This window comes from Aspergillus nidulans, chromosome IV (assembly GCF_000011425.1).
Source record: "Aspergillus nidulans FGSC A4 chromosome IV".
Lineage (NCBI taxonomy): Eukaryota > Fungi > Ascomycota > Eurotiomycetes > Eurotiales > Aspergillaceae > Aspergillus > Aspergillus nidulans.
The window spans coordinates 2,586,054-2,603,731 of NC_066260.1; the positions used below are offsets into that span (position 1 = coordinate 2,586,054).

General features: G+C 52.3%; 8 protein-coding genes across 8 annotated transcripts, besides 1 other annotated feature; 4 read left to right on the top strand and 4 right to left on the bottom strand.

The window, feature by feature from the left end:
• Positions 1-17,678: part of a sequence feature (contig 1.132 1714..254738(1)) that runs on past both edges of the window.
• On the top strand, positions 266-1,513 carry ANIA_07767 (uncharacterized protein; the record flags this gene model as incomplete). Its single annotated transcript, XM_675944.1, has 1 exon — positions 266-1,513. One exon carries the CDS (start codon positions 266-268, stop codon positions 1,511-1,513), a length of 1,248 nt encoding a protein of 415 aa, XP_681036.1.
• Positions 1,874-4,356, bottom strand: ANIA_07768 (uncharacterized protein; the record flags this gene model as incomplete). The annotated part of the gene is made up of 3 exons (XM_675945.2): positions 2,264-4,356; positions 2,139-2,188; positions 1,874-2,036 (listed from the first exon to the last, which is right to left on the bottom strand). Exons 1-3 carry the CDS (start codon positions 4,094-4,096, stop codon positions 1,874-1,876), a joined length of 2,046 nt encoding a protein of 681 aa, XP_681037.1. The 5' UTR covers positions 4,097-4,356.
• On the bottom strand, positions 5,154-5,938 carry ANIA_07769 (uncharacterized protein; the record flags this gene model as incomplete). Its single annotated transcript, XM_675946.1, has 2 exons — positions 5,154-5,767; positions 5,836-5,938. The coding sequence occupies 2 exons, from the start codon at positions 5,936-5,938 to the stop codon at positions 5,154-5,156; spliced, it is 717 nt and encodes a 238-aa protein (XP_681038.1).
• Positions 6,347-7,564, bottom strand: ANIA_07770 (SDR family oxidoreductase; the record flags this gene model as incomplete). The annotated part of the gene is made up of 6 exons (XM_675947.1): positions 6,347-6,465; positions 6,516-6,666; positions 6,723-6,922; positions 6,977-7,140; positions 7,196-7,454; positions 7,510-7,564. The coding sequence occupies 6 exons, from the start codon at positions 7,562-7,564 to the stop codon at positions 6,347-6,349; spliced, it is 948 nt and encodes a 315-aa protein (XP_681039.1).
• On the top strand, positions 8,160-8,773 carry ANIA_07771 (uncharacterized protein; the record flags this gene model as incomplete). Its single annotated transcript, XM_675948.1, has 2 exons — positions 8,160-8,219; positions 8,267-8,773. 2 exons carry the CDS (start codon positions 8,160-8,162, stop codon positions 8,771-8,773), a joined length of 567 nt encoding a protein of 188 aa, XP_681040.1.
• Positions 9,314-11,096, top strand: ANIA_07772 (protein CYP5080B1; the record flags this gene model as incomplete). The annotated part of the gene is made up of 5 exons (XM_675949.1): positions 9,314-9,689; positions 9,773-9,973; positions 10,030-10,814; positions 10,849-11,010; positions 11,067-11,096. The coding sequence occupies 5 exons, from the start codon at positions 9,314-9,316 to the stop codon at positions 11,094-11,096; spliced, it is 1,554 nt and encodes a 517-aa protein (XP_681041.1).
• On the bottom strand, positions 12,227-14,023 carry ANIA_07773 (protein CYP573A3; the record flags this gene model as incomplete). Its single annotated transcript, XM_675950.1, has 5 exons — positions 12,227-12,358; positions 12,414-13,287; positions 13,342-13,466; positions 13,525-13,712; positions 13,792-14,023. The coding sequence occupies 5 exons, from the start codon at positions 14,021-14,023 to the stop codon at positions 12,227-12,229; spliced, it is 1,551 nt and encodes a 516-aa protein (XP_681042.1).
• On the top strand, positions 16,316-17,627 carry ANIA_07774 (uncharacterized protein; the record flags this gene model as incomplete). Its single annotated transcript, XM_675951.1, has 5 exons — positions 16,316-16,462; positions 16,557-16,593; positions 16,663-16,730; positions 16,778-17,148; positions 17,204-17,627. The coding sequence occupies 5 exons, from the start codon at positions 16,316-16,318 to the stop codon at positions 17,625-17,627; spliced, it is 1,047 nt and encodes a 348-aa protein (XP_681043.1).

The window sequence follows — 17,678 nt, forward strand, 5'->3', positions numbered from 1 at the left end:
CTCCGGAGTAGGTAGTTTAGGAGTTAGGGCTAGCTCAGGCGTAAGTGATAGTCAAACTGATGAGAGACGAAGGGCGAGAGCGGGCGAATTTCTAGAACTCCACCCTTTGGACCGAGCCGCGTCCGCGCTAGAGGCTTGGCTTCCTAACTGGGGAGCTAGCCCTAATCAGCCGACCAGCAGCATCTAGCGCCGACCTCACCATGTCGAAATATATAGCAAAACAGGGGGCGTTTCCCATACCGGTCCGTCAACATCTCCTGCAGCAATGGAGAGCTATACTGTTAACTTGACGATCCCAAATACTCACCTCCTTGTCGACGGCGAGAGCACCGCGCCCATTCCAGGCTCGGTCTCTGTCTCTCCAGCCACATCAGCATTTGCATCGCCCGTCTCAGCCGTCTGTCGGCCAGAAATAACGGTGAAGCTGGTCCGTCTTGTGAGTTCTAGAAGGCCGAGACCACCATTCCCAGGAAATGAAACCAGCAGCAAGACTCTGCCCTGGAGACGGATGACTGCCCAAGTCCAGTCCTTCCCTTCCCAGATACCCAATGCACAATCGCAAACACTGGCGAAATGTATCATCTGGCACAGTCTAGACGTGACCAGCCTGGATTTCCAGGAGCGGAAGTTCAGCTTCTCTCTTCCTATTCCCGGCAACATCCCGCCCACAGCCGACACAGCTTTGGGGACTGTTTCCTACACTATCACCGCGACGGTACGCTTAGCGTCTTCCGTCAGCGTCCAGGACTCGCAGCCCATCCGTATACGACGAGCGGCGCCGCCAGAACCCGTCTGGCATATCCGGGCGTACCCCGGCAGCCCCGTGGTCACGGAACTGTGCATAGCGCCTTGCCCTCCAGAAACAAAAAGTACCGGGCGTCAAACACAGTATGACATCGAATGGCAAGCGAAATCAACGATTCTGGATGGGGAGCGAGAGTCAGAAATCAAGTACGTCGTTGCCGAGGAGGTGCGGTGGCAGGTCGACGAGACGGTCAAGTGTCTATCTCTGGCAAGGCAGGAAAACAGAACGAACCGGAGGAAGATCGTCCGCAGCCAAGAGCGTACACGCCAGATATGTCAGGGAGCGATAGCGGGCCGATGGTTAGCGGGCTCAGGTCGCAAGGACCGACCTGGGGAGGCCGGGGCTGGAGGAAGGATTGAGATCCCGTTCCAAGTGCATATCCCGACAGCAATCGACGAGATAGATGCATCGTCGTATTTCGGCGACCCTGAATGTGTCCATGGCGAAGAGATGGACGAGATGGAAACTCTCGCAATCACGGTCCGTCACAGGCTGCACCTCGAAGTCTTCACTGGGGAGGACACGTTTCATCGGGAGACTGGAGACTTGGTCGAGCGTCGCAGACGCGTCAGATCATACAAGGCTGTCTTTTCCCTGCCTGTTCGAGAGGTTGCAGAAACCGATTTCTTGAACCAACTGCGTGCTGCAACTGGGCTTCCAATGTATGAAGACCCGTATCCGGCACTGCCAGAGTATAGCGGAGAATAGTTCACAGATCACACGTTCACGTCCATGCCTAGCTCTCAGAAATTGCGTGACTGCGGTGCGGTTTTGACTCTGCTTCGTCGAGAAGGTCGTCTGCCCAGGGGAATTTGATACTGGTTGGGCATCTACAATGTTTCGGTAGCTACTGCCAGACATTTACCATTGCAGCACGTATCCAAATTTATGATCGAGATAGTCCGCCCTGGCAAGGATCTCAACGAGAAGAGGCACGATGGTAGACGTGAAGATCGGCACCAGGGTAGTATTCCCTCCTGCTCAGCGTCTAATTGCACGGGCACTCTGCAAACCTGCGGATGTCTTGCCAAGGTGCTCTTGCAGCCGGTTTGAGGTCGTGTAACGTACTCAAGTCTGCCCTGCAGCAAACTCTGGGCAAGCAGATGGAGAAAGAACTTGGACTGTTTGGTGGAAGCATGCATACTTGAGTGTCAGTGCGGGATCGGTGCAGCCACATGCAGGTCCGGCTCTGTGCAGAACTACAGGTGTCCAGACGCGTCCATCTGCACGCCTAGTCTTTGAATGCAAGCAGTCACACATGGCTGCTGCATGCATGAGCAGTATGGTGCGCTGCGCAATGCCGCCTCGGATTGCTTGTCTGGACTTCACCTACCTTGCCCTACCCTGCTCTACAAGGAGTTCGGGTGCAGTTTCAGTTCCATCCTACAATCGATACTCTTTTGAGCATAGTATTTTAAGTCTATTCTCTATGAACAGGTGCTACCCCAGTACTCTTACATCCACATCTGCCCACTTCCCAACCTCAAAGTCCACAACGGGTACTCTCGCTTCCCCATGCCCTGATACCCTCAGCTTGGCTACAACGTCCTCGGGCCTCTCGTTCGCCTCGCGCCAGCTCCGCCCTTCATCTGGCCGCAGGTGCGATACAAGCAGCAGCACAAGCAGGATCGCGATGGTCGCGTGGCTCCAGCTGAAGGTGTACCCGCTGCGCGGTTCGTAGTATATCCGCTGTGCCGACCAGTCCGGCTCGTACTCGACCTTCCTCGCGAAACGGACGTGCTTCGTCACCATATCAGCTGCAATATTTTTCTTCTGCGGCCCAAGCGTCCATTTGTTGGTTGTCTTGGCCCAGTGCTGGCGCTCGTTGCGAGAAAGGGGCTTTGGTTCCTTAGGGAGGTAGGTGGGCCCTGAGAACGTTTTGGGACGTGGGATGAAGGGCTCGACGGTTCTGGTGACGGCTACGAGCTTGGCCATTATCTCGTCCTCCTCGCCCTTGACTTCGACGGGTGGCTCTTTTTCGGTAAGAGACCATTTCTCCGTCATGAGCTTGGCCAGCTCGTTGTCGTCGCGGCGAGTGTATGCCTGCGCCGAGACGCGAACGGTCAGGTTCCGCGGGAGACGAGGGAGTCTGCGCACCTCTGAGACTGCTTCCATTCGCTTCGTCATGTCGGCGCTTTTTTGGAGTCGGGTGCGCTTGCGCGGAAATGCTTTGGGCAACCCGTCGCTGTGTCCTTTGACCGGGAGGGTCGAAACGGTCTCCTTGCCCATCCCATCACGGTACTGCAGGTACGTACTCGCCGCCCGCTTCTCCGAGTACCCTTTACTGCATTCTAGAGGACGTGCTGCCCGTGATATCGAGGATCCCGCTCGTTTGGCTTTGGTCTTGCTCTTGTACATGCGCCGGCGCATCCGCACGGGGAAGGGGGGCTTGTGCCGATCCGGGAGAGGCTCCATGGCCATGTCGATGCTGTTGGCATCGTGCATATCGACGTCAACAGTGCCATAGGTCAGCTGGTTAGTCTTCGACGCCAACGTCTTGTCCTGTAGGGATTGGGCCTGCATGTTGAACTGCGGCAAGACCTGCTCCCACCTGCCAAAATCAGCGGTCCGCTGCGCAGCTAGAAATGCATTAATCTCGTTCAGCTGCTTGCGCAGTCTCAGATTCTCGTGCGACAGCCAGGCTGTGTATTTCTGCTGCCCCTCAGCCCACTCATCCACCATCTGGTCGTTGGCGGCCAGCTTGGTCTTATATTCTTCAATCGCCTTCCTGGCGGTTGCGATCTGGGACTCCAGCTGCGCGACCTTCATCTCGCGAGCGTCATATTTCTCCTTCAGCTTGCGCTCTCGCGCTTGCAGCTTCTGAAAACTCTGGGCGTCGACCTCCTTTTGAGCGTCTCTTAGAACCGCTTCGCCAGTGAGATCCATCGCGGCGCGCAGCTCGTTGGCTGTCGTCTGCCACTTTTGCGCGTCGTTGAAGAGCTCCAGGTTGGAGCTGTCGAGCTCCTTGACCTGGTCCTCAAGCCGTTGGTTCTCGAGCAATATCTCATGCAGTCGCCTGTCAGTGTTAGTTGAGTCATGATATTTACGCAGGTACAAGTTCTTGAGCAACTTGATGGCCATCTCCTCCGATCCGCCACTCCTGACCAATATGCCGAGTTGCTGCTCGATTCGTTCCCGCTCGAATTCTGTATCATGGTCTAATGTTAGTCCTCTGTCGTATTCTTGCGGATCAGGGGTCCTCTCGGGTGTTGGGAGCTGCAAGGTTGCTGACTCCGCTTCAGACTGCTCAATCTCCTGAGGGCTGTGGATTAATCCGCTTCCAGAAATCATCCTTAAGGCTGCGTAAATGTCAGTTTGAGTGTCTTGGTAGGTGTAATAGATGCCAGTGAATGAGCAGGTGGTAATCCGCTAGAAGTACGGATAACTGCTGAATTCTGTGCCGTAGGCAATTGTTCGGATAGAGCTATGCTGGGTGAGAACGGAGCAAAACACAAGGGGATTTGTTTCTTTAAGTAGTATTCCCGCTGAGACTCGCCTCTTCGTCCTGGACAATAGTTTTTATCCCTCGAGAATGAAACCATCCTTCATCTCACCCTTCCCTTTCAGCAGGAGACGTAGTACACACTTTCAGCGTCTACCTAAGTGGCTTTCTATGAACCTTTGTTGGCATCTTTATTCTGCATCTGTGGTGCTTTAGGCTCGTTTCAGTCTTTGGTCTATTGTACTTTAGTTGGTCGCAATCAATATCTGAACTTACGGCTTTTATTTCAAGGCTTGTGCCTGAATTATTGCTTGTCTAGTGACCTTGAGTAATGAGATCAGAGCCCATCAATGCTATGCCAGATCTTTTTGTTGCAAAAAAGTGCCGCTGTCTGTTCGTCTGAACCAAAATCGACCAGGAATGTATAGCTTCGAGTAGGAGTCGATAAAGAACTTGAGGGGCAGATATCATCAGGAGGGAAGTAGTTTTACACATAGAGGGGGATTATCCCTCGCTTAAATTTTACAGCCCTGGATTCGGTTGAGAATAACTATAGGTTCGGAGGGAAGATGAAAGTTGACAAGGTAGCCCCATGGCTGACCGAATAAAGAGCGCCGAACTCGAGTACACATTACTCCGGCAGACAAATACAAGAGGGTCCAAACTGGCCCCTGGTGAGATTCGATAGTAGGTCAGGAGACTGCGGTGGCTGGTTCTGGCGCCTGTTATAGTATAAGAGATGGGCCTTGCCCTAACTGCGGCGTCGGACAGATATGTTCCTCTGAGTGAGGTGAGGTACATTGTCCATCACCTGTAAGAGATAATGGTGAGTAATAAGATGCATTTAGGGGATCCCAGCCCGAGCATCCAACTAAAGAAAGACATGGCATGGCCAAAACAACTCCCCTATGCGAACCGCCTTGAAGACTGCTCCAGATCCTGTATATCCACATTCTGGCCGAGTTCTTTTAGAAATCGATCAATTTCGGCTTCAATAAATCCTTGCTCAGGCTCAGTTTCAGATCCACAATCGTCGAGACCAAATTCATCGCGGTACTGCTGGTACTTGGCCTGATAGAGAGCGTGTCTATCCGGAGTTAAACCAGATATCGACCCAGCTACAGAACAGCGACGTCGCTTGACCTTTTCCTCCTGGCTCCGAGCAGAAAGAGAGACGAAAGGAGGAGAAAACGGAACAGAGCTCATATTTGGGCTAAGACCTACCAGGCTAAACCTTCTATTACCCTGCACCTCAATGAAGTTCAGAAACGCCGCGTACCGACTGAACACCTCATTTCGTTCTTCCGAGTCAGCAACAATCCGGCGACCTGAACGTTCAATGAACCCTTCAACCGTCCGCAGCGTCGTAACGAGGAACTTGTTATACCGCACGCGCTCGCCCTCCGGCACGCTCCGAGTGGCTTTGAATTGCGCAAGGAGTCGGGGTCCTTCTTTACGTAGGGAGGCTGTTTTGCTTAGCGTGCTGCATCTGAAAGCGTATTGTTCTGCTAGGGTAGCATCTAGAACGACATGTTAGCATGGCCTGAAGTAGAAGGAAGAAGGGAAGAAGGGGGCGGAGGGTGCTCACCGAATCGTCCTCCACGGCCCCCGTCGATCACGAACTTGGGGATTTCACGCCCAGCAGAGCTTCCGCGCCAGGTCTCGCGGAGCCTGAACTCAGATACGGGCATTGTTTGGCTTACGCGGAATAGACTAGAGTGAATTGATGTTGGTTATCGTTTGTGTTGAATATACACAGTGAATTGTGAGTATGGACAGCAATATTGGAAGTACAGGACTTGGTGGGGATATGCATTTGTATTTATACTCGCCTATTGAGAACTTAGAGATCATTGATGCGGAGTGGGTGAGGATTAGTGTGTTAAGCTTATTGTCTAGAGAAGGTGATAAACAATGCCTATGATGCAGTCTCTCTATACTGGGATTTAATTTGCTGAAAGGAGACAGGAAGTTGCTTTATAACGTTCTTGTAACGCCATTGTCAAGAGACATGTCGTCATCGCACTATATTACTAGGGTTCCTCTAACAATGGCAAGTAAGAAAGAGTGGGAATCTAGAGCGAATAAAGCATTGTTCTTCAGAGCTTCGCTTTCTTCTTCCCTTTGACGTTCTGAAAGGTATCTCCTGATAGAAGGAAGTCGGGATAATTGGATGACCCTATACCGGCAGATGATATGCGCCAGCTAGCTCCGTCCACTGTATGATTTGTTAGCAGTAGAACCTGAGCATAGATCGTGCATACTTACCAACAAGGATCTGACCGCTCACGTAACTACCAGTGTCTGCAAAGAGGTATACGGTGGCATCAGCGATATCACGAACGGAGCCGAAGCGTCCCAGAGGTTGCGCTCTCTGAGCCTTCTCAAGCTGATCGCTTGGGAGGAGACGGTCCAGGCCCTTGTGTAGTTAGCATCAGTCACCAAAAAAAAAAAAAAAAACAGCGGCAAACTCACCTCTGTTGAGGCGATCGGACCCGGAGCAATGACGTTCGATGTCACACCCAATGGCCCGAATTCCAGCGCGACAGTGTGGGATAAGGCGTCAATGCCCGCTTTGGCCACGGCAACATGGGCTTGGAATGGGGTTCCTGTGTAGTGGAGCGTAGCGCTGACAAAAATGATGCGGCCTCCAGTTCCTGCTGGAGATGGCTTCACTGCAAGAGCTCATTGTGAGCAAGATGGATGATGGAAAAGAGTGGCCAACATACATGAATTCGAGTCTACCCTGTGTTTCTTTGCCGACTCCACAAGATGTGGAATCGTCGCCTTGAGCGTATTATATGACCCCAACACGTCAATCTCCATCACAGACCTGAAAGCGTTCACGGAAATCTGGTTAATAGACGCGAGAAAGTTACCCGCCGCGCCAGCGCTAGACGAGAGATGGTCAGCGAGCGAAGCCCAAGGACAGCCGGAGTGCCGCATACATTACATAGTCAATCGCCCCAAACTCCTTGACACAACGATCGACTGCGCTCTGCAAACTACCGAACGAGCGCACATCCACAGCACCAATTCCTACCACCTTCGCACCTGGCCGAGCCGTGGCAATATCCTGCGCCATCTTCTCCGTTTTCTCGACATTTCGCCCGACGATACATGCGTCCGCTCCGAGATGAACAAGTGCGCGCACTTGCGCACTGCATATTGTGCCTGCTCCGCCTGTGCAAAAGACGACCTTGTTGGCTTCGGGGGGTTAGCTGGTCTTCTGAGCACGTTTGGGGATAGAGGTTGAACTCACTAAACAGGCCGTCTTTCCAGCTGTCACTCACGTAGTCAGATTTGGGGAGAGGCATTCTGCAGGGTCACAGAAATCAAAAGGAATGAGTATGAGGCAAGTGTAGGATGGGCATAAACCTGAAAAGAGTTGAAGCTGACAGCTCGCTTCTCCTCGTCTTCTGCCGCGGTTATCGGAGCCTCGGGTATACCCGAATCGGGCTAGTCGATGCTTATCAGTAAATCGTATAATTTGCATAACCGTGATGCACAATTCAACGCGCCAATACTCAAACTAGATACAGGTACCATTCAGATCTTGTTTTATATGATTATAACTTGTGTGCTAGCTAGTTTTTACTTGGTCTATCTATCAATTATTACATGCCATTACTGTTCCCGCTGGCCTAGAGGGAGCGCAAATGATTTGACAAATCCGCTGCTCTGATTCGTTTGTGAAGTTGATTGCCTTACTGCCTCAGGTTTCAAAGACGTCACCAAACTTCTAAAACATCGAAAACTAAAGATCAGGCCAGGCACCGTCCTTCTGTCTTCTCCCATCAGCCTTATATACGCAACTACAACTAGCGACTCTCGCCCATCTCCAATTCGATACATACAACTCAGGATAATAGCTAGAATCCGTCTTTGCGCCCAGCCGCAGTTTGGCCCGCCATGGCCTGCCCGATCACCGTCTCCAAATTCGTCGGGACCATCTCCCTCGGCCTGTTAACAGTATGCTCAACTCAGACCCCGTGAAATCCATCGCTAAAAGCATCTAGGGCCTCTCATACTCCGCGTCTACTATCGCCGTTCCCTCCCTCAGTCTCCTCTCTACTTCGACAAATGCGTCCAAGTCCCTGGCCGAAGTCAAGCGCCTTAACCGTAAGCACGGCCTGCGCCTCGCCAACATCTCCAACATCTGCCTCCTCCTCGCGTACAGCATCTCGCCACGACACAGAAAACATCCATACTTGCTCTGGATGACGCTGATGTCTACGGTTGGCACCTACGGCGTCGACTACTGGTTCCACCGACAGAGTGGCTTTAAGGCTTGGGTGTGCAGTGTCGTGAATGATACGGGATATTCATGTCTACTGGGCAAGAAGTCTCAGAAGAAGGAAGACGACATTGTTGTCGTTGAGGCCGAGGAGAAAGGTGATATCAACGGGGAGGCTGTGCGGAGGGAAATGGAGACGGAGCGCCGCCTACAGGGTGTCAGGGCGGTGTTTGCCGGCCTTGCGTTGTCGATGGGCATTGTTGGACTCTGGGGCGATCGCCGTCCTTAAAAGGTGGATAAGCGTGTCGGTGCCGACTTTGCCGGAGGGCTAGCGTGGCTGCTTCCCACCCACTAGTGTAATTGGAATGGCCTGAACTCTATATGGCACTCAGTTTTCAGGCGCTCCACTCAGTGCACGCTGTTCTGAGCAACTCTTATGATAATGTTCTATTTGTACTCTACTAAGAAATATGGATATGGTGTTACTGGTTAGCGAGACGTCAGATTGTTGGGAATATGATCTCATTCCTGTCATATCCTTAGCTCAATTCTCCCTCCACTTCCCGACACACACAGCCAATGTATACTCCGTAGAAACTGTACACTGCACACAGTCCTCTAGTAAGCTTTTATATGTTTTACTCCGCATCCCGATCGTTATGATCTCCGCAGTGGCGGTGGGGGCGGGGTTGATCTGCATCCGCTTACTCCGGCAACGCTGACAGTATCAGACACACCCAGAGCTCGTGCTTACCCAAGCCTGCTTATAAAATACAACTTGGTACCCATATCAGGCATACAGGATCGATAATCAATATACTTCCCCAGAATGCACCTCCTCGCTTTCCTCCTTCTCCCTCCCCTCTTCCTTATAGCCCGCTATCTGGCTACCCTTCTTTACACAATCTACAGAACACGCACCCTCTACTCCATCCCTGGCCCGTTCTGGGCCCGCTTCACGCGCCTCTGGTATTTTCGCCGGTTATGGAATGGCCACTTCGAAGAAGACAATGTCAACCTTCATAAGCAGTACGGCCCTGTTGTCCGCATTGCGCCAGACCACTACAGTATCAACGACCACGCCGCACTGAAGACGATCTACGGTTCCGGTACCAAGTTTGCAAAGTCAGCATGGTATGAAGGCTGGAAGCATCCTGATCCGCAGCGCTGGACGCTGTTTCCGGATAGAGATATCAAGAGACATGGTATGCTTATTTTGTTGTCTTGTGCTGATTGATTGCTTTGGATGTCTGGTGGAACGGGCGTGCTGATGTACTCGTCGCGGCAGGCGAGACGAGAAAGAGGTTCTCGAGTCTCTACTCGATGAGCTCGCTAGTGCACTACGAGGAGTTCGTGGACCAGTGTGCGGATGTCTTCTTCGACCGGCTGGGCGAGTTTGCGGACCGAGACGTCAAGTTCAATCTGGGAGAGTGGTTTCAGTTCTATGCGTTTGACGTTATTGGAGAGATTACTTACGGAGAGCGTTTCGGTTGGTTACCTTCTATCATTGCTACTATATATGGATATATGCTGACAGATAGTTAGGCTTTCTCGACAAGGGCCAAGATATTGACGGAACCATCGGCGCCCTGCAGAACCTTATGGCCTACAGCTCGCTGATCGGCATCTACCATGAGTGGCATCCGTTGCTGTTCGGGCCGCTCAGCAGATTCAGCTGGTCTGGCGCAGGCGGCCGCGCATATATAATGCGGTATGTCCAGCAGAAGATCGCCCGGCACAGTTTGCAGAAACCACAGAGCGACGTCGAGCACGGTCCCCTGAAGACCCAAACGTTCCTTGAGAAAATGATCCTGGCAAGAGACAAAGACCCTGAGAAGGTGACGGACTACCACGTTTTCATGATGGGTCTGTCAAATGTTATCGCTGGCTCGGATACAACAGCTATAAGTCTTTCCTCCATCATGTACTACCTTCTCCGCAATCCGGATGTTCTAGACAAGCTTCGAAACGAAATCGATGAGTTTACAGTACAAGGCAAATGCAGCGACCGCGTGACGTTCAAAGAAAGCCAGGAGATGCCGTACTTCCAGGCTGTCATGAAAGAGGCGCTCCGAATGCACAGCGCAACTGGGCTGCCCTTTTGGCGTGTCGTTCCAGCCGGTGGCGCGGAGATCGCAGGATATTTCTTCCCAGAAGGGACAGTCGTGGGGGTTAACGCATGGGTACCGCATTATGATGACACCGTGTTTGAGGATGCAGAGGCCTTCCAGCCAGAGAGGTGGATTGAGGCTCAAAAGGAAGATCCAGAGAAGTGGAAGGTCATGAATGACATGTATATGCCGGTATGCTGCCATAAACTCCTTCAGACGGTAAGCAAGTATCAAGGACTAACCTACTGGACAGTTCGGCCTCGGCTCTCGGACATGCATAGGGAAGCACATCTCCATTCTGGAGATGTCAAAGCTCATCCCGCGCATTCTACGGGAGTTTGATTTCACGACTGGGGAAAAGAAATGGAATACGGCGAATCACTGGTTTGTCAAACCGACTGACTTTGAGGTCAAAGTGAGACGGAGGGAGCAAACTACTGTAAAACCTGAGGGCATATAAAGACAATGTAGTATATGACACCATCCCGTAAGCGGAAATAGATCTGTATACATATGATTAAAAGTCGGGATTGTGGAAGGCCGCCCATCGAACAGAGACTGGGCGGAAATATATCTTGCTGTTAAGGCCCACCTCTGAATACAGACAACTTGGGCCTTGCCTACCTCCTAGCTGCCTCATCTTGCTTCATTTTGCCTCAGCCGTTCTGTTCAAGCCATTGCGTTAGGATTGAAGACGGTCTTCGATGGAGTCCCTAGCCAGCTGTTGGCGTTTGTGTTCATATGAAATGAGATACAAGTTTGGCAAGCCTTAACATTACAGTAGGTATCTTAGAGTCTTCAGCCTCCAATTTCACGACGCCATATGGTGTCTTGGCTGCCTATCCTGATGCGTTTGTAACTTCTTCGAACTTACAATTTCACCTATGGGCATGGTAGTTACGACGAATCAGGCTAGAATGCTGCCTATGCTCCACGTCGGAAAGCGAGCGCAGGTCGGTGCTACAAGCTAGAGATAGGTAGACATGAAAGGGCATCGGGTCTTCGGTATGATGATGGGACTTTCCATCTCAACAAGTGCTCCAGGCTTATCCAATGCTCGGGGCTTGTTTTAACAGGATTCATGTTGAGAGAGTACAGATCCAGACCAAGGGCTTTCTGTATGAACGAATTGGACTCTATAATGCCATATGCTTGAGAACTTCCTGATATTTTTGAGGTTAAAGAGAGGAGTGTGATGGGACAGACGAAGGGAGGGCTTTCATACACCACAGCAACGATCTGTATCTAGGGTTGCTACTGAACATGGGCTCTGCGGAGTTTGTGATTGATAAAGCTTCACGTGCTGTTGGTAATGTCCGATGTCCTTCCTGGCATATCTACTGATTCACATCATATTTTACGCTTCTTGGACAGTTTAATGGATTGTCCCTGCTTTAACCGCCATCCTCCAGGTTGCTCTACATCCTACACTAGCAAAGCACTATGCAAAACTAAGATACAAAGAACTTATTCTACGGGCCTGCAGCAGTACCGTCATAGACTAGACAGACTATTTACAATATTGGTAGCGGGCTTGCAGAATAATGGAAATACATCCGGTTACTCCAATGTCTGCTTAATCCTTTGAACATCTGCTACCCAGTTCATTCGGCATATTGATTGTATGTACATTACTCTGGCTTAACCAGTGGGCGCTTCTCAATCTTCACCCACATGTCGCGCCAGAAACCCACGCCTCCCTTGATCACAAACTTAGCCTCTGGCTTCCCCTGGACGGGGTAGGGCTTGTAGTAACGGAAGAACTAGATACGTTAGACTTATCAGACATTACATGGATCACCGGGGGAAGAAACATACCTGAAGTGGCCCCTTGAACAGTTCCATCATGGCAATATCTCTACCCAAACACACTCGGGCCCCGTACCCAAAAGTAAAGAGGTACTTGTTCATGATCTTCGCCCGCTCGGGATCCATCCAGCGGTCCGGGTTGAATTCCTCTGCGTCCTTGCCGAAGACGGCCTCGTCGCGGTGCATGATCCATGGGTTTCCTGTTATCTCGGTGCCAGCCGGCGCCACCTTGCCGTACAAATCCAGTCCTGGTTCGGAGACGTAGCGGGGGAAGATGTTTGGAGCGGGAGGGCACATTCGGAGGGTTTCCCGTACGATCGCCACGAAGAATGGGAGGTGCTCCTGGATCTCGATGTACTGGGGCACATCATCGGTGATCAGACCCTTTCGAATGGCTGTGTCGACTTCATCCATCATCCGCTCGTAAACGCTCTGGTTGGTGAGGAGGTAGTAGATCATCGCCTGGAAGACAGTGCCCGTAGTATCGGCTCCGGCGAGCAGAACAAGGAGAATCTCCGCCTTGATATAGTCCATCGTCAAGGGCTGGCCGTCCTCTGTGCGCGCTTCGAGGAAAGTCTGCAGGAGATCGATGCGGCCGATGTCCTTGTTGGATTTCAAATCCTGAACTCGCTTCTCGATAAGTCCATCACGGAAGCGCATGAGAACACCAATTCCAGAGTCATCCTCGGGCTTTGCGACCAGGTACTTCTTCAAGAACGTCGTCTTCATCCAGCTAGTGAAAGGGTGCAGACGCGCGAGGAGACCGAATGCCGGGAGCCCATCGTGAAAACCCTGGATGAGACCGCCAACGTCCTCGCCCTTCTCGACGAAGCCAAAGGGAGCGCCAAAACCGACCTCGCTGATGATGTCGTATGCCATGTACCTGTAAGCGCCGTCAGTGAGGCTCCAACCCCTATCTCAATGTAGATATCCTTACACAGCCCACCATGAGAAGTCGAACGCCTCACCCGTCTGGACGTACTTCTCATTGAGTTTGTTGGACCAGTCACGAATGCGGGCATCGATGAGCGGCTCCATCCGCTTCACGCTCGAGAAACTGTACTGCTTAATCTCAGCATGCATTTACTTTCCTGTGGGACCCTTGTTGCATCGATCTTACCGGTCCAGCGGCGTGCTTGCGGAACGCGGCATGGGTCTTGTGCGACCTCATATTGAAGAGCGACTCGGTCTCGCCGAAGGAGCCGGTTATGTAGTGACCAGTCTTGTCGGCATTGCGATGGTAGATCTCAGGGAGTTTGGTGGGATCGCTGACAAGGAGCAGTGTAGGTGTCACTCGAACGACAGGTCCTATGCATGCAGCAAGACCGGTTTAGCGGCAGACACAAATGTAGGAACAACCAGCCATTTGAAGAGTTTCGCCACCTACCGTATTTCTTCGTCAAGCCATAGATGGTTGGCAATTCCGTCTCCTTCAGGTTATGCCATGCGATCCAGAGCCGGGTGACGGATCCCCAGAAGGGACCTGGAAAGACCGAGAGCGGGTGGAAGAACCGGTAATAAACAATCTGATAGATGAACTTTAGGACGATATAAGCAATGCCGCCCAGCACGACATTGGCCAGCGTCAGCTGCGAGAGAGCCAGTTCCCCGAGTCCCATGGTGCCTCGATCTGGTGGCAGTGGTCTCAGTAGTGCACTGGTCAGCCTCACACTCCCTGCAAGGGAAGAACCATGGAGAGAAAAGATGTATCAACCACGCTTCGACCGCTGAAACACCGATTTGATATGCGCCGTCTCGAGTTGGTCAACCCCCTTCCTGTTGGCCCCGTTCTCTTGCCCAAAACTGGCATCGCCGGGCCCACGAAGCCGCCGTATGTCGATACGTTGCCAATCAGGAGGCCGCAAATTGGCTCTGCACAGAGGCCAAACTCACAAGAGGCTTCTGCAGGACCTTGTGAGGCCCGTGGGCTAGGAAGAGAGCGAATTGTAAGCGAACAGTCCCCCATCGATGTCTAACTACTGATCGCCATTGTTCGCCGGGGGCCCGCTGGCAGGCCGCGGAAAGCGGCCCAGGCGGGCCAGACGGGCCAGACGGGCAGTGGGCCAGCCACCAGAGTGGGCCGTCGTTTCACATAAATTGCCAATTTGACATCCGCGGCCAGAACCGATGGGGAGCGCGAGTCAATGAGTCGGTCGACTGCAGGTTTTGCTGGCTGCAGAATCCTCAAAGAACGCAGGGTGTGGTTGACGAGTCGCATCGCCTCATTAGGGCTCATCCGCAAATATGCTGGCAAACCCACCCTCTCGGTAGCAAGCTAACAACGCCACTGCAAGGAAGAAAAAAGCTTCTTCTTGACAATAGTGATTGAAACCAGAGAAGAGCGACATTTTTTCTCTTTACGAGATTGTGTATCTCTGGCCAGTGTCTGTAGTACTTTCTGCCACTTCTGCACCGGCTGCCTTGGGCCCTAAGTGGATCGTCCCTCTCAACGCACGTACTTTATCCCGGTGGGGGAAGGCCGCCATCGCATATCTCTCCTTTCCTGGTATACTGACGGCTCGGCTGGCTTGTTAGTCTCTTGGTCTCTGCAGGCTCCGAAGCCACTAGTCATCTAGTGCGACGAATCGATCGTCGCCGTCAAACTCCGGGCTGCCAGATCCGGTAACTCGTGTCAACGGCTAAGATAAAAAAAGAAGGAAAAACTCCAATAATCAAGAAAAACGAAGGAAAAATAAGGAAAAATGGATATAGTCGATATATAGTCGATATACTCGGAGTACAGTCACTGATCGACCATATTCCGCTGATGCAATGCATGCCGATGCTGGATGTACGTATCTCACATGCAAACGGCATCTGGAGATATACCCCTAATACTCGGCTATGGCGATCAGTCGTCTCAAGCTTCAACTGACGCCCGTTATACTCCGTTCCTTGCTTGCCAATACGGGAGCGACGGTGCAGTCGTAGTGCAGTCGTACTGCAGTCAAGCACCTTCCTCCCCGTCTGCGGTCTGTGCCGAGCCCTAATTCCAGAATTCCTCTTCTGGAAGCGTTGCGGCCATGTTGCGGGTATTCTCGACTCCAAAACCTGTCATGTTGATCTTATCCGTCTTTCCGCTAGCCTCCAAGCCCCTTCATCTCGTTTCGAGTCGAGCCGACTCGCGCAAACCAGACCAGACCGTTTTGGTCTCCGTGGGCTCCTGGCTACCGCACCGCCAGGTCGATTCGCCTCCACAGACTTGAGTAATAATGATGACCTCCAGAGCGTTCCTCTTCCCCTCAGCGGCCTAGTCGGCCGCCGGCATCCAATCTGCAGGATGACTTCCGAGGTGTCTCCATCGGCCAGGATCCTGTGGCGCCGATTGCTTTCCGATTGAGTCCTAGCGCCAGAGATGGCCGAGTCTGTGCCCAGAACGCTGAGGGTACTGAGCACTATAGTCTGAGCAGTCCAATATAGTCCCGATCACGGAGACAACGCATGGCTCCGCCGTGCCGCGGCCTCGATCTGGACCCCCAATCAGCGGTCCTGTTCTCGATTGAAGCGGGACACACGAACAGTAACCGGTACCAGTAGTCCATATCAGAGACAGGCACAAGGGCCAAGGAGCGCAAAAGAAGCAAGCAAGGATGAGACACCAGTCGCATGCAATATTGTCCATCATCCAAGTCCGTTCAGGGGGAATGCCCCATCGGTCTGTCAACGACGAACGCTCTTTTCCTTTTCTCTGGATTCACCAGGCTTTCTCAGGGTTTCCCCAAGTGGCTCCTGCTCCCCGGCCTGCCAACTCTCAAGGTTTATAGTATCCAGCCTGGCGGAACCTCTGGACCGTTTTCTTCAGGGCGGGCTCGACTGCTCTCACTGAGTGGCAGACCTATATTGTCCCCTTTGGTGGTCGAGGCCGTCTGTTAAGCTTTCTCTACAGTGCCAAACCCCATTGCTCCTCCATCATGGTTGAAACCCAGGGTCCGACAGTGACCGGTATCGCGCTGGCTTTCGCCATCATCACTGTCTTTGTCATCCTCCTGCGTCTCTTTGCTCGACTCTATGTTCTCAAGAAATTCGATGTTGACGATGCTCTAATTATCTTTGCCTGTGTGAGTACTTCAACGAACACCGCCTGGTCAAACACTGGTCAAAACACTGGCCAAAACTCTGGAACAATCGACAGCTGATCAGTTAACTCTGTAGGGCTTCTCCTGGGCCTTCTCCGCTGTGACAATTGTGGGTGAGTGAGAGCCAGAGTGTGCTGCAGGACTCTGGAAGATTGGTAACTGACGAATAATTCACACTGCAGCCGTCAAGCATGGTCTAGGCATGCACCTTGACGATGTAGACCCAAGCAACATGGTCACCTATGCGTTTGTAAGCCTCTCCTTTCCCCCTTTAGGCGAACCATGCTAAACTACTAGAACGTCTGGCTGAGCTCCATGTTCTATCTATCCTGTCTCGGCTTCGTCAAAACCTCTGTCTGCTGGTTCTATACCCGCCTGGGCGACAAGTACCTCCGCCGAATGTCCTATATCATGTTCGGCATCGTCGCCTGCCAAGCCATTGCCAACGTTTGCACCGCTGCTTTCCAGTGCAGGCCTATCTCCAAGGCCTGGGATACCACCTTGAAGGGTACCTGCGTCAACATTAACGTCTTCTACTTGGCCAACGCAGCGCTCAACATCCTCACCGATCTGCTCACGTATACGCTGCCAGTGCGGGTGATCTTCAAGCTCCAGATGCCACGCAAGCAGAAGATTGCTCTCGTTTTCATCCTCTGTTTGGGACTTTTGTATGGCTCCTCTCAGCGACGCTCGAGGTGACGCTTGCTAACGTGATACCGACAGTGCCTGCGTCTCCTCCATCGTCCGTATCACCTACATCCCCACCATGCTCTCGTCTGATGACGCAACCTGGGCCATCAGCGGCGCCATGTACTGGTCCGCCATCGAGATCAACGTTGGCATCCTCGCCGCCTCAATTCCCTCCTTCAAAGCTATCGCCTCGCGCTTCCTCCCCCGCCTCATTGGCGAGTACTCGTCCAACAAGGCCTACAATTACGCGTACGGTGCAGGCTCCGGCTTCTCAAAGGTCCGTGATCCGTCGCGGAACCAGTCTGTGCATATGCATAGTCTGCGCGGTAGGGCCAACGACCACACGGTTATTGGGACAGGGAATCTTAGCGGGATCGATCGGTCGAGCGAGGAGAGAATCTTTGTCCCCGAAGGCAAGATCTATGCCCATACGGAGATTGAGGTTCGGCAGGACTAGACAGTATGCTGATTTGTTTTGCCGTTTTTGTCTATTGGGGTGGCTTTGCTA